Genomic DNA, 25,294 nt, shown 5'->3' with positions numbered 1-25,294 from the left:
ACCAGATACCGACCACTATTTGCATAAAAGGAAAACTGCCCCTCACATAGCCTTTAAACTTGCCCCTCTACCCTTAAAAACATGTCCTTTAATGTATGACATTTATACCCCAGGGAAAAGATTCTGACTGTCCACCCTATCTATGTCTCATATTTTTAAAAACCTCTGGCAGATTTCCCTGATGGTCTGGGAGAACAGCCCAAGTTTGTCCAGAAGAGGTTTACCAGCATGCTACTTGGATTAGAGCACATACTCTCTAATACAAGCAGCATGCTGGTATATCTCTTCTGCACCCTCTCCACAGTCTCCACATCCTTCCTACAATGGGGCAACCAGAACTACATGCAGTACTTCAAGTGTGGTCTGACTGAAATATAGCTGCAACATTAATTCCTACCAATGAAGGCAAGCAAGCCATGCACCACCTTTAGGATCCATGGACCTGAGATCCCTCTGTACTTCAATTATATTAAGGGGTCTACCATCTAATGTACGCTTTCTCCTTTCATTTGACCTCCTAAAGTGCAAGATCTCTCACTTGCCCCACTTAAACTATATCTGCTACTTCTCTGCATATATCTGCACTGATCCATGTCCTGCCTTATTCTATGATAGTCCTTTACACTGTCTAGTCATCTGCAAACTTCGTAATCCACCCTTCTACGTTTCCATCCAAATCATTGATATGTATTCCTAAGTACAGAGGGTCCACCACTAGTCCTTGTGAAATACCGCTGGTCACAGTCCTCCAGCCAGAATAAGTCTTCCAATCCTACTCTGTCTTCTGTAGACAAGCCAGTTCTGAATGATCTCACATCTTTCAATATTTTCCAGTAAAAAGAAATTTTCTTTCCTATTCACTCTATAAAATTCATTTGTTTTTGTTAAGAAATTGCTTTCAAATAACTTGCTGTTGACCAGCATAAATAATCTTATTAATTGATATTTTAATGCTCTATTTTCTGTAATGAGAAGCTTCAAACCATTAGATACAATTTGTAATTATGTGTGCAGATTTATCACTCATATGGTGCACTTGCATTCCCCCTCTCAAAAATATTTTATTTCTTTGATTCTATCACATCGCCCTTGCAACAGAAGTAGCTAAATCATGTTCATTATCCGTCAGCACTGTTCATTAATTTCTTACTTATGTGTACACATTCAGTGTTATTCATGGAAAGTATGGTGGTTAGGGGTCAACTTTCAATTTCATCTTCCTGTCTGTCCACATCTATATGAAGTTATCTCCCAATCCTATAGTGAACTTAAACCTTGTGTGAAAGTTCACTGGCTAGGACTTTCTTGCCACATCTGACTATATAATGGTTGGGAAGGAGAAGGGAAAGAAGGAGTCAGAACTAAACGTGTGAAAGCAAGACTGAGGTAGAAATTGGTGATAAAGTAGGGTTTGAGAACAGAAAACACCTCCAATACAGTTAGCAATGTACCAGAGAAAGAAGTGAGGTAGAGTCTTGAGTAGTCCTAGAGAAAAGACTGCTATAGTCATCATGGTTTCAGTTAAGTAACAGACTTTAAAAAATAAATACAATTGGGAGAAATACTTCAGAACAAGAAGATTTGTAGTAAAAGCAAATTGCTGAAGCTTATCAGCAGATCAGATGTCAGCTTTAAAAAGGGAGCAAAGTTAACATTTCAAGTCAGAGACCCTTCATAGAGCAATTAACTGGATGAAACATCAACTGAACCCCTATTGATATGTGGTACCTGAACTGAGTGTTTTCAGTACTTTTTGTTTTTATTTCAAATTTGTAGTTTGGAAGATAATTTGTAGACTTGAATTCAAAGGCTGTTTACTGCTCTGATAGTTATTAGTTACTAAATGTGAGTTCAGAGATTTAATAGAAATTGGAGAATTAAAATACCTGTTGACTTGTCGTTGTCTCTTGTTATTCTCAAATTCAACATTATTCCTTAATGTCTTGTCTCTTGCCTTTATTTAGGCTATGCTGGATGTGGCAGCAAATAATGGCTGGCTCGTTACTGCACTCAATATAATCAACCTGATCCAAATGGTGATTCAAGGCAGATGGGTACATGACTCCTCTCTGATCACCCTGCCAAATATTGAGCAACAACACCTCTACCTCTTCAGGTATCCATTGCTGCTAATTATTGTGAGATGTAAAAATGAACATGGGTACCTGTAATCTTTTCATCAAGATTATCATTATTTGGAATTTGTTATGATTTACGTTAAGAATGTGATATGGTCACTGGATATGTTTACTTATACATCTTATGCATATGTGTTCACATATAATGTACATACATGCATGATGTACTGAAGATTCTACTTGGTTATAATTTTTTATGTCTAAAGGTTCTAAATAATCATGAAGGGACCAGGACATACATAACACCTCACACCGAAGAGAAATTTAAAAGCACGTTAACTTTACATTCATGTGCGCTTTAGAATAAAAAGGTTTAAATAACTGCCAAAATGCATATATACATACATATACACAGACATACACACAGAGTTAATGATCTAAAAAGCATTCAAAAAGTAAAATGGGCTGGATTTTGCTGGGAAATGTCAGAAGCTTCACAAGGAATTCTTGGCATTTCTCAAATAAATGCCAAGCACAGAAATCCTAATATACTGATTGAACTTCACTGGCCATTTCTCAGCTTTGCTAAAGATGCTGTAGCAGGGTATTTAGAAGATTGTCATACAGTCAACATGATTTTCTAAAAGGCAACAAAATAATTGATTACTTTGAGTATGTAATGAGCAAAGTGGATAAAAGGAAACAAGTAGCAGCAGTGTTTTTGTATTAAAAATTGATATTGTGTTGTAGAGACAGATTGCTGCTTGAGAAAAGAGTTCAATGTATTTTAGCCTGAATAGAGAGGATAGGCTGACAAAAAAATAGTAAGGATAAATGAGTCAATTTCAAGTTGGCTAGCTCTAATCAGTGGAATACCACAGAGGGGTCTCAATTACTATGCATTAATGACATATGAAGGAACTAACCTCATTGTAACAAAATGCACTGGTGATGGGTGGAAAAACAACAGAAAGGTTTATTAAATTATTCACTTATTCAGGAAGAGGGGAAAAGCAAAATGGGGGAAGACTACAGATGCAACAATACAGAGGAATTTGGGTGAACTCTAAATCTCAAAGTTAGCATATAGTAAGCAATCAAGGATAAGAAAGGAATATTGAACTTTTTTGACAAGAGTAATACAGTATAATAGCAGAGACATTTGTCTGTACAGGGCATTGGAGAACTGTACCTACTGTGCTGCAGGCAGTTTTAGGTTTTGTGTAACATGAAGTAGTTTGGAAAAATGTGAAAGCCATCAAAGTTTAAAGTAAATTTATTAAATATATATATATATAAAGTGTGTGTGTGTGTGTCAAGATATAAAATTGTGAGATTCACCTCAAGCCTGGTTGATGCCCCTGACGGACTGATTTGAAATGTGTCAGGATGGACTGTTTCTTGATTGAAGATGGCATCATGGAGTATCTCAAGCTCTTGATTACAGTCGGCTGCTGGTGGTATGTAAACTTCAGTGAGGATCACAGGTTAGAATTCCTTAGGTAAACGGCACTTGATCATTAGGTGTTCAAGGTCGGGGAACACGAGTTCGACTTGATTCCCAAGATGTGGAGGTTCTTTTATAAGGAATGGTTAAGCGCATTGGGCCGACAACTAATGAAGATTTTAGAATTAGAAGTGGAAAATTCAGATGCACTGGATCCACAGTGACTTGACCATTGGATTCAGAATTGGTTTTCCCATAAAAGACAATAATCGTCAGTGGATCTTATTCTGTCTGGAGGTCCATAACGTGGTGTTCTGCAGGAATCCGTACTGGGACCCCTGCTGTTTATGATATACAATATATAAATGATGTGGATGAAATGTGATTGTGTAGGTTAGTAACTTTGCTGATGACACAAGGTTGGTGATGTTGTGGAAAGTGTAGAAGATTGCCGAAGGATACAATGGGATATAGATCATAAGACACAGGAGGAGAATTAAGCCATTTGGCTCATCAAGTCTGCTCTACTATTCCATCATGGCTGATTTATTATTACTCTCAACCTCATTTTCCTGCCTTTTCCAATATTTTTTTCTTTCTTTTCTTTTTAAATCTTTTTATTAATTTTCAAAATTATAAACACAATAACAAAGTTGATACAAAGAGATTAGAATAATCTTAATAAGCATATACAAAAAGGATTTTAAGTAACATGGGTATAATAGACTTCCAGACTCATAATGAAGTTAGTCATAAAGAAAAGAAATAAAAAGAAAATATATATATATAAACAAAGAAAAACCCCCAAAAGAAAAAGAAAAAAAAACAAAAAGAAACACACGTTCAGTAATGCCGTCAACTCCGCTCCTCTATTCATATCATTTAAGTTAAAAAAAAAAGATTCGGAAAGGTCAAATTCCAAATTTTTTTTCATCCAGATTAATCAAGAACCTATCAACCTCCGCCTTAAATATACCCAATGAACTGACCTCCACAGCAGTCTGTGGCAATGAATTCTGCACATTCACCACCCTCTGACTAAAGAAATTTTTCCTCATTTCTGTTCTAAATGGACATCCATCTATTCTGAGGCTGAGTCTTCTGGTCCTATACTCACCCACTATGAGAAACGCCCCTTCAATATTCGATAGGTTTCAATGACATTCCACCCCCCCCCGCATTCTTTTCAACTTCAGCGAGTACAGGTCCAGAGCCATCAAATGCTTCTCATGTGTTAACCCATTCATTCCTGGGATCATTATCGTGAACCTCTTCTGGACCCTTTCCAATGCCAGCACATCTTTTCTTAGATAAGGGGTCCAAAACTGCTCACAATACTTCCAAGTGCAGCCTCACCAATGTCTCATAAAGCCTCAGCATTACATCCTTGTTTTTATATCTAGTCCTCTCGAAATGATTACCAACATTATATTTGCCTTCCTTACCACTGACTCAACCTGCAAGTTAACTTTTAGGGAATTCTGCATGAGGTCTCCCAAGTCCCTTTGCACCTTTGATTTTTGAATTTTCTCCCCATATAGAAAATAATCTACACATTTATTCCTCTTGTCAAAGTGCATGGCCATGCATTTCCCTGCCACTTCTTTGCCAATTCCCCCCTATCTATCTGAGTCCTCCTGTAGCCACCCAGCTTCCTCAACACTGCCTGCTCCTCCATCTATCTTTGTATTGTCCGTGTGGCAGGACCCTGAATAGACAGGGATCCATAGCTCCTTGAAAATAGCTGCACAAATTGTTAGGCTGGTTAAGGAAACATATGGCGTGTTTGTTTTGATCAATCAAGTTAGTTTGCAGCTTTATAAAATGGGTTAGGCTGCACAACTGGAGTACTGCATTCAGTTTTGGTCATCCCGTTATAGAAATCATGTGGAGGCTTTGGAGAGGGTGCAGAAAAGGTTTACCAGAATTGGAGGGTATGTATTATGAGGAGAGGATAGACAGACTAGGGTTGTTTTCTCAGGAGTAGTGGAAGCTGAAGGGAGACCAAATAGAAGTTTATAAAATTATAAGAGGCATAGATAGAGTAGGCAACTGGTGTCTTTCTCCCAAAGATGAAATATCTAATAATAGAGGACATGCTTTTAAGATGAGAGGCAGAAAGGAGATATGCAGGACGAGTTACTTTTACAGATGGTGTGTGGAGTGTGCTTCCAGTGATGGTGGTGGAGGCAGATACAATAGAGGCATTTCATAAGCTTTTAGATAAACATATGGGAACACAGAAAATGGAGGAATATGGGCTATATGTCGGTAGAAGGTTTTAGTTTAACTAGCTATCATTAGTTTAATTAGTTCAACACAATATCATGGGCTGAAGGGCATGTTACTGTACTGTACTGCTCTATGGTCTGAATCAGAAAATGCTTAAAGCAGTCAGCTGGTTTGGCAGTATTTTTGGAATGCAATATGATTAATGCCCCATAATCAGAACAAAGTTCATTGTGTGAGGTCATCCACTTTGAATCCAAGAAAGTCAATGAAGAACATCCTCATCCTGTCTTCTGCAATCATTGTGAACAGATAAATTACAAGACTCTGTTGAGCAAATGCAGCTTTGGTTTATCTGGCAAGGTCCTGCAATTGTGAATACAACAAAACTGCTTTGACCAGCGTTTAAGCCATGCCCCTTACTGAACAAGCTGTCAAAGTTGTCAAACAGACTGATTACAGTGATTAAATGTATTTAAATTAACTAAATTGAAGGAAATGTAAACTGTTTGAATCCAGTCCCATTCTCTTCCAGCCAGCCATTCCTCACCGTTGAAATGAATGGAGTGGTTGAATCTGCACCAGTCTAACCAGCAGACAGATTTACGAGAATAACTGCTGGAAACTGCAAGATATTGGAGTTCCACCAAGGAACTTTTAGTAATCTAATGTTTGAATGACAGTGACAATCTCCAGTCAAGATTCTATGTTCACTTAGATTTTCTGACGTAGGAAGTACCAGCAGCTACACATGGAATAGGCGGCACTTCTCAAAAAAAGAATCCAGACCGTATTTTCCTGAGTAAGAGATAAGAATCTGTTGAAGAAATGGTAATAAGTGTAAATCTATAAATTGTTGAATGGATAGAAAAAAATGTAAATAAAAAACGTTAATGAAATATTTCATTGTCACCAGGGCAGGTTGAACTCAAAAATGTAGAAATTACTTGTGAGTTGTGCATTATGCTGACCAACCCCATCAGGAAAATTGCATTTAATTTTGGCTGCTGACCTTCAGCAAAGAGATATCATTTCAGAAATAATACAATAGAATTCATCAGAATTACAAACAAAACTATCTTAAATTATTTAGAGACAGGAAGGTTGAGGAATGATTTAATTTAAAATGATAAGATTTTGATAGAGAACATACAAGAAAAAAGCATTTTGTCTTTGTAGAAATCCGGAACATGCAAGTATAACCTTGACATTGGGAACATTCATATAGGAGTTAAATCAGAAGGCTCTTCTTCACGCACGAACAGCAGTAGACAAGTAAAACTCTGTCAACAAAAGTAATGAATGTTGAATTAATTAATGTTTTCAGCATTGTAATCAATAGTTTATTTTTATTAGTTAATGCCTTTGAGAGTTTAGGATCAACAAGCAAAAAGATGACCGGAGGCACAGATAAGTCATAATTTAATGGAATTTCAAAATAAATATTCTTCTTCCTAAGTTAGACTATAAAAATGAACTTCCTTTAAAAAAAGGCATCATTTTAATAGAAACCCTTAGGTACTTTACTTCACAGGTGCACCATTGATGTTCATAGCGTCACATAGCCTTTAACTTATCATATCCATACTGGCCATTAAATATGCATTTACATTAACCCTATACTAATTTCATTATTTTCTCCACATTCCCATCAATTCCCCCTACTTGTATATTAGGCACAATTTACAATGCTCAATTAACCTACCAATTTGCACATATTTTGGATGCGGGGAGAAATTGAAGTACCCAGGGAAAATTTGTACAAGCTCAGCGAGACTCTAGGAACAGCCCACAGACAGTATCTGAGGTCAGGATTGAATCCAGGTTGCTAAAATTATGATGCATTAGCTTTATTAGCTGTGTCATAATGCAGCTCAAATACCTTTTACATCTGGTCCACACAGGTACTTTTTTCATATATTTAGTTCTGTATAGTCTTTTGAAAATGTAATTCCTACTCTCTACCTTTTCTACTTTAATTTTTCTATTCTGTCCTCTCTCACGATTCCCTCTCCCTTTCACTTCTAGCCTACGATATTGATAAAAGACCAGCAGATGATCTGCATACTATTTCTGCTCTTGAATTCAGTTTTGGGAGCTTTGCAATGTAATGCCAGAGGGAATCATTTAATTCCTTTTCTACTCGTGGCCAGATTGAGATTGGCAATAAATCTATTAAGTGCAAATGCAAGCTACCTCTTTTCCTATAAATACAGAGCAGGATGTATTTGAAATATATTTTGTTTTTTATTTATAGGCCCTTCTTGCCCTTCAAGTCGCACAGCCCAGCAACCTCCTGATTTAATCCTAGCTTAATCACAGTACAATTTACAATGATCAATTAACTTGCCAACCAGGACATTTTTGGACTGTGGAAGAAAACTGGAGCACCCAGAGGAAACCCACATGGTCCTGGGGAGAATGTACAAGCTCCCTACGGGCAGCAGCTGGAGTTGAACCCCCGTCACTGATACCGTAAAAGCGTTGTGCTACCACGTCACCACTGAGAGTACATTCTTGTTTGCCTCCTCAGAATTCAGAACTGATTATTTTCAGTTTCCTTTTCTATCCTAGTCCTTCATGAATCATCTTATCTATAGATAATATTCAAATTTGTGGAATCTGCAACTAATTTTTTGCATTTCCATAGTTTATTGGTGGAATATTATTAACAATATCAGTGCAAGAAATCAAGTTAAAGGGGAAAAACAAAGTCTTCATATCTGTGAAACAAATAATATCAAAGGATATTGAAAGGGCGGGTAGAGAGAAGCTACCACTGACTGTTGGGAATTCCAGGAACAAGGGGCACTGCCTAAAAATGAAATCCATGAATTTCTGGAGTGAAATTCAGCAGTACTTCTACATGGAAAGTATAATAGAAGCCTCGAGTTGTCTTCTACAAGTGCTGTGTAAAATGTTGATATTAATTATGCAATTGATATAATTTTGATAGATATTTCAGAAAACGGGCAAATGCAAGCTTATGGTGTTAGATTACAGATCTGCCATTCTCTCTGTACATGGCAGAGCAGGTTTAAGGAGCTGAGTGGCTTATATTTTTTCCTATATTCCAAAAACTCAGTAGTACTATTTAGTTTTAACATTTTCACCCAGCTTGTTGAAGACGATCATGAACCGGAAGACTTAAATTGTGTCTGCTCTATTGTCTTAAATATATGTGCCAATTTATTTTGTTAGGAAATGGAATGCAGACAGGAAGAAAAGCAACTCAAAAGGTTATAAAGGTCCTGTTGAATGTCTTCCTGAATTGATAGCTGCATGTGAATGGAGGGAGGATATATTTCATTCCATAGTCGCTGAAGAATTAAAACCTCTACAGATTTCCCAGGTAACCTGCATTTTCAATCTCACCTTTTATTATTTTTTGTTACTCCATTTATTTGTTTTTTTTTTAATTTAAACTTTGAGCAAACTTCCAGCGAGCTGGTATTTAAATGTTCTTTGACAGTTGCTCATCTGAGTTATTCTGAACTCTCAAAATATATTTGACATTGAAATGGCCCTTTTGACTGCATGACTCATCCTTCTTCTTGGAATTAGCTTAAGAAGAATAGTTCTATTCCTGTCCTTCGCAAATCAAATCTCTACTTTTTTAACAGTCCCTTCAGGGTTGAAAATTGTTTTAATGCAATAAAGACAGCAGGAGATGATTAATGCATTTTAATCAGAGTCAAGTTTATTATCTCTGACTTACATGGCGTGAAATTTGTTGTTTTATGGCGGTAGTTCAGTGCATATGATGTTTTTTATTTGCAAGCAATAAGAATTCCAAGAATGTTTTTCTGTTCTGTCCCATGATTATACCTTAACAGCAATGCCCAATTTCAATCCCTATACCAGCTGCCTTAATATACTCTTAAATGAGGTTACTCAGTGCAGGTAGCCTCACCTCCAGAAAATGACTTCACACCACTGAGATTCAGTGCACTTAAAAAGGTAACTGTGAAAAAACTTGTAACTTATCTGGCTAGACCAAATTCAAGCTTATCATTCAAAGCTGAAAGGGCAGTGTGTCAGTTTCTTACATCACCTATTCAGCAAGTGTGGTATTTGAAATTAGCTATGATTATACCCTTCATAATGAAGAAGAGAGTTCAGCTATTAAAATATTAACTGATTTTTTTTGTGTAACATACGAGGGGTGATTGATAAGTTTGTGCCCTAAAGTAGAAGGAGTCAATTTTAGAAAACCTAGCACATTTATTTTTCCTACATTTACACACTTAGTCCAGCAGTCGTGGAGCATGTGGATCCCTTCTTTGTAGAAGTCAAAGTCGTGGACCTCTAGAAAGTGGCCCACAGCAGGGCTGATTGATAAGTTCATGGCCTAAAGTAGGAGATAAGGAGAAACTTCAACTTTCTGCATTTCCACTTAAAGAGTTGAACTGCACATGCATGTAACAAGAGCTGTATAACTCTCTCCTTCTACCATAGGCCATGAACTTATCAATCACCCCTCGTACCTAAAGGGTGCATTTAAGGCAGAGATAGAAGGTTCTTGATTAGCCAGGGCATCAAAGGGTATGGGGAGAAGGCAGGAGAGTGGGGATGACTTGAAGAATTGGATCAGCCCATGATTGAATGGTGGAGCAGACTCGATAGGCCAAATGGCCTACTTCTGCTCCTATATCTTATGGTCTTAAAGAACAGAATTTGAGAAACTTAAAATTCAGAAGCAGCTCACATAACTCATTGTCTCCACGATCACCAAAAAAGTTTTTAGACTAATCAGATTTTCTACCCCAAGACCGTAGATATAGGAGCAGAATTAGGCTATGTGGCTCATCGAGTCTGCTCTGACATCTCGTCATGGCTGATCGAGATTTCTTCTCACCCTCAATCTCCTGCCTTCTCCCCGTATCCCTTCATGCCCTGATAATCAAGAATCTATCAACCTCTGCCTTAAATATACATGCAGACTTTGCCTCCACACCTGCCTGTGGCAAAGAATTCCATAGATTCACCACTTTCTGGCTAAAGAAATACCTCCTTATCTCCATTCTAAAAGGACACCCTTCTATTTTGAAGCTGTGTCCTCTGGTCTTAGACTCTCACATCACAGGAAACATCCTCTCCACATCCACTCTATGAAGGTTCTTCAGCATTCAATAATGAGGTCACTCCTCATTCTTCTGAGTTTTGGTGAATACAGGCCCAGAGCCATCAGACGCTCTTTACATGACAAGCTACTCAATCCTGGAATTATTTTCGTGAACCCTCTCCAGTTTCAGCAAACTTTTTTCTAAGATAAGGACCCCAAAACTATTCACAATACTCTCAGTGAGGCCTCACCAGTGCTTTATAAAGTATCAGCATTAATCCTTGCTTTTATATTCTAGTCCTCTTGAAATGAATGCTAACATTGCATTTGTCTTCCTCACCATAGACTCAACCTGCAAATTAATCTTAGGGAGTCCTGCATAAAGACTCCCAAGACCCTTTGCACCTCTTTTTTTTTGTATTTTCTCTGTAGTTAAAAAATAGTCAACCTTTTCATTTCTTCTACCAAAGAGTATGACCATATACTTCCGGATACTATTCCATCTGCCACTTCTTTGCCCATTCTCCTAATCTGCCTATCCTTCTGTAGCATCTCTACCTCTTCAAAACTACCTGCTCCTCGACCAATCTTCAGATCGTCTTCAAACTTTGCAACAAAGCCATCAATTCCATCATCCAAATCATTGACACATAACGTAAAAAGAATCGATGCCAACACAGACCCCTGTGGAACACCACTAGTCACTGGCAGTCAACTAGAATTGGCTCTGTTTGTTCCCACTCTGCCTCCTGCCAATCAGTCACTGCTTTATCCATGCTAGAATCTTTCCTGTAATACATGGGGCTCGTAGCTTGTAAAGTAGCCTTATGTGTGGCACTTTGTCAAAGGCCTTCAGAAAATCCAAGTGCACAACATCAACCAATTTGGCTTTGTCTATCCTGCTTGTTATTTCTTCAAAGAATTCCAACAGGTTAGTCAGGCAAAATTTCCCTTGAGGAAACTGCTGACTACGGCCTATTTTATCATGTCCCTCCAAGTACCCTGAGACATCATCCTTAATAGTCAACTGCAACATCTTCCCAACCACTGAGGTCAGACTAACTAGCCTATAGTTTCCTTCCTTTTGCCTCTCTCCCTTCTTGAAGAGTGGAGTGTTATTTGCAATTTTCCAGTGTTGAAAGATCATTACTAATACCTCTATGATCCCTTCAGCTACCTCTTTCAGAACCCTGGAGTGTACACATCTGGTCCAGGTGACTTATTTTAATGACTCTGACACCTGGAACTTCAACCATACTGCTCGTGTTTTCCATACTGACCCGAAGTACTTATTCAGTTCGTATGCCATTTCATTGTCCCCCATTACTACCCCTCCAGCATCGTTTTCCAGCAGTCCAGTAATTACTCTTGCCTCTCTTTTACACTTTATGTATCTGAAAAACCTTTTGGTATCCTCTTTAATATTACTGGCTAGCTTACTTTCGTATTCCATCCTTACCTTCTTAATGACATTATTAGTTACTTTCTGTTTGTTTTTAGAAGCTTCCCAATCCTCTGATTTCCCACTGATTTTTGTTTTATTATATGCTCTCTCGTTGGCTTTTGTGTTGGCTTTGACTTCTCTTGTTAAGCACAGTTGTGACATCTTTCCTTTAGAATACTTCTTTCTCTTTGGGATGTATATATCCTGTGCCTTCTGAATGGGTTCCAGAAATTCCAACGATTGCAGCTCTACTGTTATCCCTGTCAATGTTCTTTTCCAATTAATTCTGGCCAACTCCTCTCTCATGCCTTTGTAATTCCCTTTACTCTACTGTAATACTGATACATCTGACTTTAGCTTCTCCTACACAAATTGCAGGATAAATTCTATCATATTCTGATTACTGGCGCCTAAGTTCCTTTCTCTTAAACTTTTTAATCAATTCTGGTTCATTGCACAACACCCAATCCAGGTTAGCTGATCCCCTATTAGGTTAAACCATGAGCTGCTCTAAAAAGCCATCTTGTTGGCACTCTAGAAACTCACCCTCCTGGAATCCAGCACGAATCTGCATTTTGTCCCAAATCTACCTGCGTTTTGAAGATCCCCCTGACTATTGTAACATTGCTGTTTTGCCATGCATTTTCTATCTCCCATTGTAATTTGTAGACCACATCCTTTTGGGATCTATATACAACTCCCATCAAAGTCTTTTTACCCTTGCAATTCCTTAGCTCTATCCCCAATGATTCAAAACCTTCCGACCTTATGTCACCTCTTTCTAGTAATTTGATTGCATTTTTTACCAACAGGGCAACACCGCCCCCTCTGCTTTCCTGCTTGTCTTTTCGATACAATGTGTATCCTTGGGCATTAACCTCGCAGCTATGATCTTCCTTCAGCCACAATTCAGTGATGGTTTCAACATCATACATGCTAATCTGCAACTGTGCTGCAAGTTCAGCTACCTTATTCCATATACTGCGTGCCTTCAAATATAACACCGTCAGTCCTGTATTCACCCTTTTTGATTTTGTCCACCTTTTATGTTGCAACTCATCACATTGACTGCAATTTTGCCCTATCAACAGCCTCTCCTCACTACACCTTACTTCTGTTTGTAAACCAGTTACCTCATCTTCAGCACTATTATCCGCCTGTCCTACGATGCTTCTTGCATTAAAATATAGGCAGCTCAGGTCACTAGTCGCACCATGCTGTACCTTTTGATTCCTAACTTTGTCTTACCAACATATGCCTCCACAACCTCTGTACTAACTGTTCTGGCACTCTGGTTCCTATCCCATGCAACTCTAGTTTAAACCCCACCGTGCAGCATTAACAAACCTTCTCGCTAGAATATTAGTCCCCCTTCCGTTTAGGTGCAAGCTGCCCCTTCTGTACAGCTCCACCTTCCTTGGAAGAGAAGCCAATGATCCAAAAATCATAAGTCCTCCGTCGTACACCAACTCCTTGGCCACGTATTAAACTGTATAATCTTCCTAGTTCTGCCTCACTAGCACGTGACACGGGTAGCAATCCTGAGATCACAACCCTGGACATCCTGCCCTTTAACTTAACACCTAACTTCCTGAACTCCCTATGCAGAACTTCGACACTCATCTTATCCATGTCATTGGTACCTACATGGACCACTATTTCTGGCTGTTCAGCCTCCTGCTTAAGAATGCTGAGGACTCGATCTGAGATATCCCAGACCCTGGCACCTGGGAGGTAACATTACCATCTGGAAATCACGTTCTTGCACACAAAACCTCCTATCCATTCCCCTAACTAACAAATCCCCTATCACTACAGTTGGCCTCTTCTCACCTCTTCTCTTCTGAGTCACAGAGGCAAGCTCAGTGCCAGAGACTTGACCATTGTGACTTTCCTCTGTTAGGTCATCCCCCACCCCATCCCAGCAGTATCCAAAATGATATGCCTGTTGTTGAGTGCAATGGCCACAGGGGTACTCTGCACTAGCTCTTTAATCCATTTCCCCTTCCTGTCACCCAGTCTCCTGTGTCCTGCACCTTGGATGTAACTACCTCTATATGTCCTATTTCTCACCCCCTCAGCCTCCCAAATGATCCGGAGTTCATCTAGTTCCAGCTCCAACTGCTTAACATGGATTGTTAGAAACTGCAGCTAGATGCACCTCATAGTTAGTCACAAAGAACATTGACAGTCTCCCTGTCTTCCCTCATCCCACAACAGGAGCTTTCAACTATCCTGGCTAGCATCTCTGCTATCCTAGCTGAGCAGATATAAGGAAGGGAAGAAAAAAATACTTAATCTAGAGCTGTTCTTTTCTTTTGCTTTCTCTAACTGAAAGCTTCTCTTTGCAAAAGCCTTGAAGAGGTAAAGCTTCAAGATCACCAATCTGACTCTGTCCACTCTGATGACAACTGATGTGCTTCCCCCTACCTTCCTTTAATTTGCTTTTGCTAATCAATCACAAACGCTGATTCATCACTGGTCAAAGCTCTTTCTTGCTCTACTGACCCACTGCTGCCTTTTGTACTCAGACACTGGACTTAATTGAAGTCCCCCTCCTCTCAAAATTAAATGGCCGAATTGGCCACTGGTCAAAGCTCTCCATCTGTAGCCTATGCTTAGAAATGTAATACAAGCTGAATCCTTCCAACTATTCTGTCCCTTATAGGAATTTGACTTTACAGTTTACAATTTGCAACAGTGCCAATGCCTAGTCATCATCTTCTCAGTAGCTAGTTTACCATATAGTACCTGCAATGCTCCAGTAGGTGTGGAGAGTGAAACAATTGTCTAATTTTAAAAATTGTCAGCTACAAGTTACTTTAGGAGAGTGACTGAATATTCTCCGAAGGATTGAGGAGTGCAGTTCTCTACAAAATGGAACTTAAATATGTACTCCCTCCACCACTGACAACATAGTTACAGTGTGTACTTATTACCAAATGTACTGCAGTAACTAACCATTACTTCTTCTCTATTGCCTCCCAAGCTTTCAACCTCTGTCACCTAGGATATGGGCATTAGACACATAAGCATGAAACCAGGAAACATTACTTTGATTTGGAAAAATGTTAGCATTCCACTATCACTTGCTCATTCTAAATACTGAACTACTGTACTGAAATAGTAGTACGGGCATATCTTCTTCATATGGATAGCAGTTGTTCAAAAAGATTGCTTGTCACTTTCTTATGGGCAATATATAACCACTTAGTCATTTCTGCCTTAGTTAACAAAGCCCATTTTTTCCTTCAAACTCAGGGTCATTGGTGAAGACCACTGATTACTTAACGATTTTGCTACTTTGCCCACAGAAGAATAAAAATCTTTTGAATTTAAATGTATGTTCAGTTATGAAATATACATGTAATAAAATAATATAAAATAAGCATTTGTTTTTTAATTACTTAGTAAATTGTTTACAACTAAAGCTTTCATTATCTGAATAAACCAGAGTTCAAAGATAAAGTGGTACCTAAATAAGCAACGTGCAAACTTCAAAGCTCTTTTTTGTTTGGCCCCTCTGCGATATGGCAGACAACGCAGTCTGTTGTGGGCAGAAATGTTCCAACAATATCCCAAAATAAAGTGAATATAAATATCTAATAATGAGCATTGCAGAAACAGAAATGCACATGCAGAATGTTTTGTGTTTTAACAGAATCTCGAAAATATAAATTTTGTTTGGAAATAAGATTATACTCATTTTGAAAAAATAATTAATGTTTTTAATAAAAATAGTTACTGTAGCCTGTTCATTGGGAAAATTATTTGGATCTGTAATTTATTCTACAATCTGTCTCTGCCAGGTTGGCTCGACAATCACAACTAAAATATATGAAAAAAAATATTCTGGAAATTATTGGGTTTAAAGCACCAATTTAAGTGCTAATTGCAGTCGTAATGAGAAAAGGCAGTCATCACTGGAGATTTGCATCTGTTCTGCCATCAGTATGCTCTGAACGGCTGGTGACCGGCAGAAGCTTTGCCAGCTAATTAAATAATTGCATGCAGGGAGGTGTTCTCATCTGATTCAAATGATGAAGATTAATCTTTAGATAAATATGTTTTGCTCGTATTGAAATGTTTTAGCAGCCTCGGCTGCGATAGCCTAGTTTTTATTTTTAATCAAAAAGCAGCTACCATCTAAGAGCTTTGTGATATATTTAAGCAATAAATTATCTTCTGTAGCTGCATTAGCACAATAACACTTGAACACACTGATAAACAATGTGTTGTTATCTTGACTGTTCTCCATATAAATAACACTAGTTGTGGTTTGATATATTTTTCCAGATAGACAAATGTTTTTGAAGTGGTTTTGAGGGTGTCTTTTTACCTATAAACTCCTTCAATGTGTTCACCTCAGTTGCCTTTAGCAGTGATGACATATCTTGGAATTGTGATGATCTAAATGTTAAACTAGTTATTTTATTGAGCATTTTTATGGGTACCTCAGTACTTGCATCAAAGCTTTTGTTTGTGTAAAATTTGGTAACAAGGTGTGTCATATTCTGCACTAAAAAAGGTGAGAGGATTGCTACCTCTTCTCTGAGGAGAAAAGCCATGAACAGTGAATATCTCCCTCAGTAGAAGATAGGGCAAATGGAATGTACTTTGAGGAAAGAGAATGGCAGCCACCTTATTCTGCCCTGAGGAAGCAAGGACAGTTTCTGTCTTTAAGAAGAAAAAAGGAGTCATGTTGGTAATGACCATTGTACCAAAAGATCAAAGATCAAATTTATTCAGAAGGGAAATAGTGTGTCCGAAGCTTCTGGTGATTAGCTATAAGTCTTGTCATTGTTGCACCCAAATTTAGAAACAAAACTAATAATTATCTTGGATTTGATGGAATTTTGATTTAGGGTAAATGATGCTAAAGGTATGTTGTCCTTTTGATAGAGTTAACTAACCAGATGTTTTGTATACATGTTAGCAAACACCAAGCAGAAGAAACAAGAAAAGCAGTAGGCCAGACAACTCCTGCTGCACCATTCAGTGATGCTGAAGCTGATCTGATCTTGGCTTCAGTGCTGCTGGGCACACATGGAGACACTGACATAGAACCTAAAGGTTTTAAGAAGTAAGACACAAAATGCTGGAGGCCAGGCAGCATCCATGGACATTAACATACAGTCAACATTTCAGACCAAGACCCTTCTTCAGGGCTTAAGTGTCCAAAATGAGGGAAGAGAGTTAGAAATATTCAAATAAGAATTCTATAGATCAAGAGCTTTGGTCACCACTGAATTTGTCTTTAAAATATGGAATAAACAATTGGCAGGAATTGAATGAGTGGAGATATTCTGGATTGTGAAATGGAAGAAGGTTGCAGGGAGAGGGAGTACTGTGGCCATGGAGTGATTTGAATATAACTATGGCAAGCATTTCTCTTTAGGAAGTCCATGTTGGTCAGTGGTCTGTGCAAGATAGACACCATGTACACTAGAATTTTAGGTGACTTCATGTTTGCAAGTTCTGGGACCTTCAAGTCAGAAGATGACAAAAACACAAGCAATTATTTTGGTAACCAGTAGGCTGAGAAATTGGCAGAAGTTGTGTGAGGAGGAACACACAAAGGAGCTGAAGGAACTCAAGCAAGTCAGGTAGCATCAATAAAGGGAAAAGGATAGTTGCCATTTTGAGTCAAAACTCTTTATCTGGAATCAGTCGCTTGAGTCTCCAGAAGTTGTATAAGATGTGTGGAGGAACTGCTAGACAATGTTATGAGGGTAAAATAAAGCATTTTTATGGAAGAAGAGGATACTAAGAATAATGAAGCCCAAGAGTTTACAGATGCTGGAATCTTGAGCAACATGCAAAATCCTAGAAGAACTCACTGGGTCAGGCAGCATCAATGAACAGAAATGAACGATCAGTGTTTCAGGAAGAAGGAGAGTCTCAACCCCAAAACATCAACTGCTCATTTCTCTCTATTGTAAATGTGGCCTGAATATATTGATGGCTTAAAGCACGACAAGAAGAATGTTAGGGATGTGCAGTTGGTGTGGGAGATGTGTTATAGTGTAGAAGTTGTTATGGTATTGGATGGACCCTTTTTACAGACATTATTGCTCATTACTTTGCTAAAGGTATTTCATTGCTGTGGAAAACATTGTTGCTTAACAGAAGTAAAAAGGAATTTAAAGGGAGTAAGAACCAATTGCCTAGGATGTGTTTAGTAGAGGGAGAAGTGCAGAGAAACTTGACCATTCGGTATTTTATTAATGTATTCTATTCACTGATATCCACATTTATATAATATTAACAAATCTTTGTCTTTTAATGCAGATATCTTAACTGTGAATTGCTGTAAATCATTAAGAAGTCTGTACTGAAAGCTGCTTTGTAAACAGATGAAACTGTAGAGACCAAAGAAATGTACAATTATTCAAATTTCTTTTATCCTTTTAGGCTTGGAATTTCTTGTCCCATCTTCCTGTCATTGAAGTTAGTCTGAGTATCAAAGGCTGGTGGGAAAATGATCCAAAGGGGAAAAATGAAAAAATGCTGCCGAGTGTTTCCACTGGCTTACGAGATGAGAATAACTGGACACAGTTGCATGCGGATCAGGAATACGTACTCCAAGTCCATCTACGCAGGATAGGGCCAGTGCGCAACAAGGTACAAAGTCTTCATTGGGAGAATTGTGAAAATGATAGCCCTTCCAATGTAGTAAGGTTTGTCACACTCCTGGGCTAGTCATGTTAAAATCAACTTTTCTGGTTTTTTTTAGAACAGATAGAAAACTAATAATTCACCTTTGGGAATTTGGGATTCCAGCAGACCTTGCTGGAAAACAAGACTAACGCATCATGTACCAAGACTCTGTCATTTAGCAGAAAAAGAACAAACGTAAAACATTCTAATATTCAGAAGGTTTCTGGTCTGATCTCTAACCTAAATCTATTTATACCTTGCTTGCTAGAATTGGAATATTTACTTTTTGCCCTGTACAAGATAGAACTTTTGACGAATAGTGGTAGGAAGTGTCAACACAAAGACTTCCTACTTCTGAGGGCCTAATATCTGGAGGAATCCATGCAAATCTGCACACACCATTGACATAAAACAAAATAAAAGGTAACCCCAGCATTATAGCTATTTGAATTACTGAAATGTGCCCTTACAGAATTCACAAATCACTCTCCAAAAATTTGAGATACGGAATAAAATTCACTTTCAGGAACTTTGTGATTTACAGTGTTTTTAGGGTCTCCAATTTATAATGTATTTATTTTGAACTGGCGTTTCTTGACATGCAGAGATAAAGTGGGTTTGAATTGTGAAAAATCAGGAAGGCATCTCTGCAACGACATGGGGGTAGGAGGGTTGCCTGTTTATGGAAAATTGGGAGTTATAGATATACTTTGTAAAACCACTAAACAGATTATTGATTTTTTTTGTATACATATACTCAGTGAGACATTTTAAATGTAATATCATTGGCCAAATATACCATTTTTCATGTTAATAATTCTGCTACTTCATTAAACAGTGCGGAAACTGTTATTACATCTGATTTGGATGTAAATGGGCCTCGTAGACGCTCAAGATAATTACCGTGCAGGAGGCCATTTTGCCTATCAAGAGTTTACTGGCTGCAGTTGGAGCAACCAAGTCCCACCCTTAGCCCCTCTGCTTTGTCCTATAAACTTACTCCTTTCAGTTATATTATCCAGCTAACTTTTGAATTCTATAATTGAATATAGAATTGGCTGTGCATCGTCAACACCAACTACTTATAGCAGAATAAAAAGTTTGTTTTCTCCTCATTTAACTTGTGGTTCTTATGCCAGTCATCCTTATTTTATGTTCCCTAGTTCTTGACTCCTCCACCAGTAGGAGCAGTTTCAGTCTACCCTGATTCTTGATTTTCATGATTTTGGGTGCCTTCATATGTTTTCCTTACAGTGCACTCTTCCAAGAAGAATAGCTCCAGCTTCTCCAGTCTATCCACATAACTAAAGTTCCCCTTCCATGAATCATTTTAGTAAATCTCTTCTGAATGTCTTTTTGCCTTTAATGTCTTAAAGATGATCGTGGAACTTTATTTTGCTGGAGACTAATATATTAGGGAAACATGGCATAATTTTTTAAAATAATCTTATTTGAGTTTATCTTTTGCCAGCAGCTGTGAAAGAAATAATGTTGTATCAGACATCTGCAAATTATTACTCTCTGTTAATTATTTGAAGAAAAAAGTAGAAGGTTGAAATTATTGGCCTCATTTTATGCTAAAAGCAGTCAGTCAGGTGGCTGTACTATGTTCAATCTTGATTTCTCTGTTCTCCAAGTTTGATTTCACTCTTTAATTTCTGAAATGGTGAGGCAGTCTTATCAAAGTGCTCTGCATTCAAACTAACTGAAAGAGGTGACAGCATGTTCTTATCGATGCTCCACTGTATTACATAATTGGAAACCTGTTGAAAGAGAAACTCAGCACTCCAGCAATTGCAGATTTTTGACAATATGTTAACTTTAGTTCCTTTTCCAGTAATAGCTAACAGACCTTTTAACCAGCAATGATCAGCTCGTGTCAGCTTTGTAGTGCTCTCATTTTGAGGTTAAAAGGCCATGGGTTCATGCTAATAATTTAGACATACCCGTCAGTGCGTTGCTGATATTTCTTCTTTGTCAAAGGGGATCCTCCATCTCTCTCTGTCAACACTGGAAGAACAGATTAAATTGCTGCTCTTGGTTAGTGGACTGTGCATGTGAAACGTTGTTCATGCAAGCAAGAACACTGCAGTCAAAATGTTTTTAATTTTATGAAGTGTTTCAAGATATTTCAATGCAATTTTTTAAAATTACGACAAACTACATACTAGGAATCTGAAATGAAAAGCAGAAATTATGTAAGTGCTGTACATAGGTCAAAGACATTTTACCAGTACTGATAAAAGTTAGAGCTAAACAAGAATTAGAGTATAAATAAAGGAGGAGTGGAATAAGAAAAACAATGACTATAATCAGTTAGATCTTAGTTATCTCTGCTTGAAAAGTATTATGCAGCTTACATAGGAGATTTTTATAATTGTTCTTAATAAACACACAATGTTTTCTGATTGATATCTTATTTTGGTTATCAGAGAAAATATAGCAGCAAAGCCATTACACCACGTTTCACAAAAGCCAAAGATGAAGGCTGGGTTGGCATTCTTGGGGAAATAGACAAAAAGGAATTGGTGGCTTTGAAACGAGTAGGATATGTTCGAAATCAAAGCACTGTTTCTCTAGCCTTCTACACACCTGAAGTCACTGGAAGGTAAGATCTTATCACTCATTACTACCACTGTCAACTCACATCTATGTCATAATTTTAACATTGTAAAAATATTTAAAGTACTTAACAAAACATGAAAAATTGATACTGGGCAACAGATGGAGATGTTAGCATATGTGGCAAAAATCTAGTAGAAGAGGGAAGATTTTAAGGAGGGTTTTGACAGGATAGAGGGAAACAAAGGTGAAAGGTATGAGAACCATGTTCTAGATTATTGACAGGTTAAGGGTCATCACCAATGCACGTATAAATGTTGTGGAAGAGGGGATGTGATGGCAGCTACATGAGAGGCTGGTGAGAAGTGCAGAAAATCCAGAGAGGAACATGAATTGGAGGTGTTTACAGAAACAAGGAGGGCCAAGGTCATAGACAGATTTAAGTTCATGAATAGGACTTGTAAATTTGAGAAACTTGGAGCTAATAATGTAAGCCAGAAAATCAGGAATGAGGGACAAAAGGAACCTGATCGTAGGGAGAGAGGAGGTTGCATATTATAGATAATGCTACTATAATTTATAACATTGCCAAGAATCATCCAAGATCTGTACATGTTTTAAATACATTTTAACAATAAGATAATACAATCAATGGTATTCTGACTGACTGTTATACCAACATGTGAAATAGTGATATCTCAGAGTTACACCTGTAGAGACAGATAGTGTGAATTAATTTGATCTTGTCTAAGCTTACAGAAATAACATTGAAGTGCTCATTGTTTAACGCCTATATTCAAGACTGATCTCACTGTAAATTTAACCTTAGACAGCTATAGAAAGCAGTTCTTAAAGTGAAATATTAGGTTTCAAAATAATTATGAATGCAGTTTTCTGTAATCTGGTTTTACTATAAGTGAAAGCTCCATTTGTTACAGCATGGGAGTCAAGGCAGACTTCAAGTATTTAATCTTCAATTGTCTTCTACTTTTTAAAACTAGCCAAAGGACCCTCGAAATTACTTGAGAAATAAAATATTTGGATATGGTCTGGGTTAACCTGCTGTATTTTTATGATCTTCAATGAAACAAATACCTCCATGTGCACTGCACTGTTATGCACAAGATCCTTCCGATGAGGAGTCTCTGTATGCTTCTGTTATTCAAATGTCAATATTAAAGCTAAATTATAAACAGAATAGTAACTCATAATTTTTGCCCAGGATTTATAAATTTATATCAAAAGATATGACCATTCATCCCATAATCTCTGGAAGCTGGATATTTGAGCAGTCAAAATAATTCTTAGAACCTGTTAGAAAGCCACAATGATATGGAACTGGTGTCTCTTATAGGCCACAACCAAATGTGGGTGGCAGGTTTCCTTCTCAAAAGACATTATTAATGAAAATGGTTTTAAGTTCAAGACTTTTGTTTAAAACTTAATTCCCTAACCAAATGAATTGGTATATTCCTATTTACCTCTTCAAAATCTGTCAAAATTTTGAAAGATTTTATAAAATTTATGAAACTTTCTGCTGCACTGTTGATCGCAAATCTATCTCAAATATTTCCTCATGACCACATGGGATTACATATCAACACAAAAATAGACTAGTTCAGACTGGTGTTTGTGACACACAATATAGAGCTGAAGTGTGATTTAACTGATATCTAAACAGGTTGAACTTGACTTCCTACTTTTCAATTATTTCACTCCAGAAATAAAGCACTATTCTCAATTTGCATTCCTTATAACCTTATTAAACCTTTCCTAGCTTTTAGTGAGTTGAGTGTTCTCCAAGACACATACCTGCAAGCAATTCCTCATTATTTTTTTCAATCTGGTACGCTTTGTTCCTGTTCGGAAAACTTCAACTTCTGCAAGGTTTTAACTAAAAAGATAAGTTATTACATTATCTTAAATACTAGTAGTGGCAGTATAAATACAGGATGCTCCATATTTTCACTCTAAACCGAATAAAGTTTCAGCCGTACTGTTTTTGATGATAAGACAATACCTTTGTAATATTGGTATTAAGGTAAATTGCATATCATCAGTTTTGATAATATTAAGGAAAGGGTGCAAAAGTATGTATTTTAAGGTATAATGTAAAATGCTGAAAATGGCAAGTGTGCAAGATCTGCAATTAATTAATCTGCATTATTTGTTCTTTTCAAAGTGGAGGAGGCGTTTAAATAACTGCACCATTCTTTTTATTTGCTTTCAGGTACATCTACACGTTCTATCTAATGAATGATAGCTACCTGGGGCTGGACCAGCAGTATGACATTTATCTGGACGTGATACCAGCAAGTATTGCTGCTCAGGTCAACATGGAGGTCTCTGATGCCATGAATGACCTGGCTGTGGCCTGACGTGGTGGGTTTAGTGCTGGAAAAACCCAGGAGCAGAGATCCTGCAATACAGATAGTGCTGGAGGGCTGGAGCCGCACTGAAATTCCATGTTATTTGCCTTAGTAGATGCAACTTCTAACCTCAGATTCAAAGGAAATTACAAGTGGCTGCTGAAGGGACTTCCAGCATGAATCTTCTACACAGCCTGGTGGCCTTACGTAAATTTGTATTTTAGATTACTGCTCTACCAAGATCATAAACCTATGCACCAGGGAAAAAGCTGAAAGCTACCATTAAAAGTCACAACTTCCTTTAATAGTACTTTATATTGGTTATGTATTTGTTGTAGAAGTCATTGGCACTTTTTTTAAAAGAGTATCTTATTATTAATTAAAATCACATTCATTCAGTGAATACAAATTTGCCTCTACAACTGGTGTTGGTCAATGTGATTACCTAAATGATAAAAGAAATCAACCTACAGTTTTCTTCATAACTAATAAAGCATGGACTTTATATAGTTCTTGTAATTGATACCAGAGTGTTTAAAAGATTATTCTATATAGTGTAAGTTATTTTGAATGAAGATCAAACTCACCAGGAATATCAGCAGGGCAAAATAGAAGCCTGTACAATCAGTATTAATTTTCTATGAAATAGAAGTATATTTAAAAAAAAAACTATCTGTATGATGAGAAAGAACATAAGGTAATATAAAGGCAAGTTGTGATTGAAAATTCATTCCCATATCAACTGAGTGCAAAGGGTATTCATTTCCATGGTAACATGAAGGCTAAACTTGACACATTCAGAACTATGGGGTCAGGTTAAACCTAGTAACCTTTCTCTGCAGTGAGAGCTGCAGCACTTCATTTGTCAATATCAATTTAGTTGTATCTGTAAAAATTAAGTTGTGGAAAAAATAGTTACTACCACAAGAAAAATTTGATCATTACTGCCAAAAGGGAAACTGGCATTCAATATAAGTTTACAATGCTGCTTGCAAATGTACAAAACTATTAAACTTTATGCAATACCTATATCTGTCTTGTCCTGTTTGTTATATTAAAACACAGTTATTGAGGGATGTATTATAGAATACTTCAAAAGATGCTAAAAGAGCCTCCTTATTTTTTGTCCTTTTTCTGACGAGAGATGTTTTGTATTTCATCCATCCTTACTAAGTAATCCCTTAGTAATAAATTATTTTTTGTTATTTACCAATAATATAAAGGTTGGATGATACAGTATAACTGATTCAACTAAATGAGTTTTCACTGAGTTTATTCCATTGTTTATACAATTCAATACTTCTTTTAATGGAGCAGTTTGTCCAGTGTCTCCCTGTTATTTGCTTGTTATAAAGCAGGATAATGTGAAATCCTTTTGATTGACATGTGCAATAGTAGGAAGGAATAGGCAAAGGAGTGAAGTGTACTTTGAAATAGTTG

The 25,294-nt window shown here is 37.4% G+C and overlaps 1 protein-coding gene and 1 long non-coding RNA gene across 3 annotated transcripts in view; one reads left to right on the top strand and one right to left on the bottom strand.

Annotated features, from left to right (window-relative positions):
* The window catches only part of ascc3 (activating signal cointegrator 1 complex subunit 3), a 387,895-nt gene extending 363,010 nt beyond the window's left edge, over positions 1-24,885 (top strand). The window contains exons 38-42 of one of the 2 annotated variants that reach the window (XM_072250313.1): positions 1,965-2,116; positions 8,956-9,106; positions 18,678-18,887; positions 21,356-21,531; positions 23,716-24,885. In XM_072250313.1, the coding sequence (XP_072106414.1) occupies positions 1,965-2,116; positions 8,956-9,106; positions 18,678-18,887; positions 21,356-21,531; positions 23,716-23,863 (837 nt within the window). In that variant the 3' untranslated portion in view covers positions 23,864-24,885. Of the gene's footprint in view, positions 1-1,964; positions 2,117-6,289; positions 7,957-8,955; positions 9,107-18,677; positions 18,888-21,355; positions 21,532-23,715 lie in introns of those variants that run through there. The other variant, XM_072250317.1, reaches the window with a different exon arrangement.
* LOC140192838 (uncharacterized) lies at positions 6,909-23,375 on the bottom strand. Its single transcript, XR_011884471.1, has 3 exons — positions 23,298-23,375; positions 20,870-20,933; positions 6,909-7,037 (listed from the first exon to the last, which is right to left on the bottom strand). It is a non-coding gene; the product is annotated as an uncharacterized lncRNA (long non-coding RNA).
* Positions 24,886-25,294: the final 409 nt, after the last annotated feature.

This window comes from Mobula birostris, chromosome 2 (assembly GCF_030028105.1).
Source record: "Mobula birostris isolate sMobBir1 chromosome 2, sMobBir1.hap1, whole genome shotgun sequence".
Taxonomy (NCBI): Eukaryota; Metazoa; Chordata; class Chondrichthyes; order Myliobatiformes; family Myliobatidae; genus Mobula; species Mobula birostris.
Note: the sequence above shows the minus strand (reverse complement) of the source record. Positions and strands in the feature narration are given on the sequence as shown.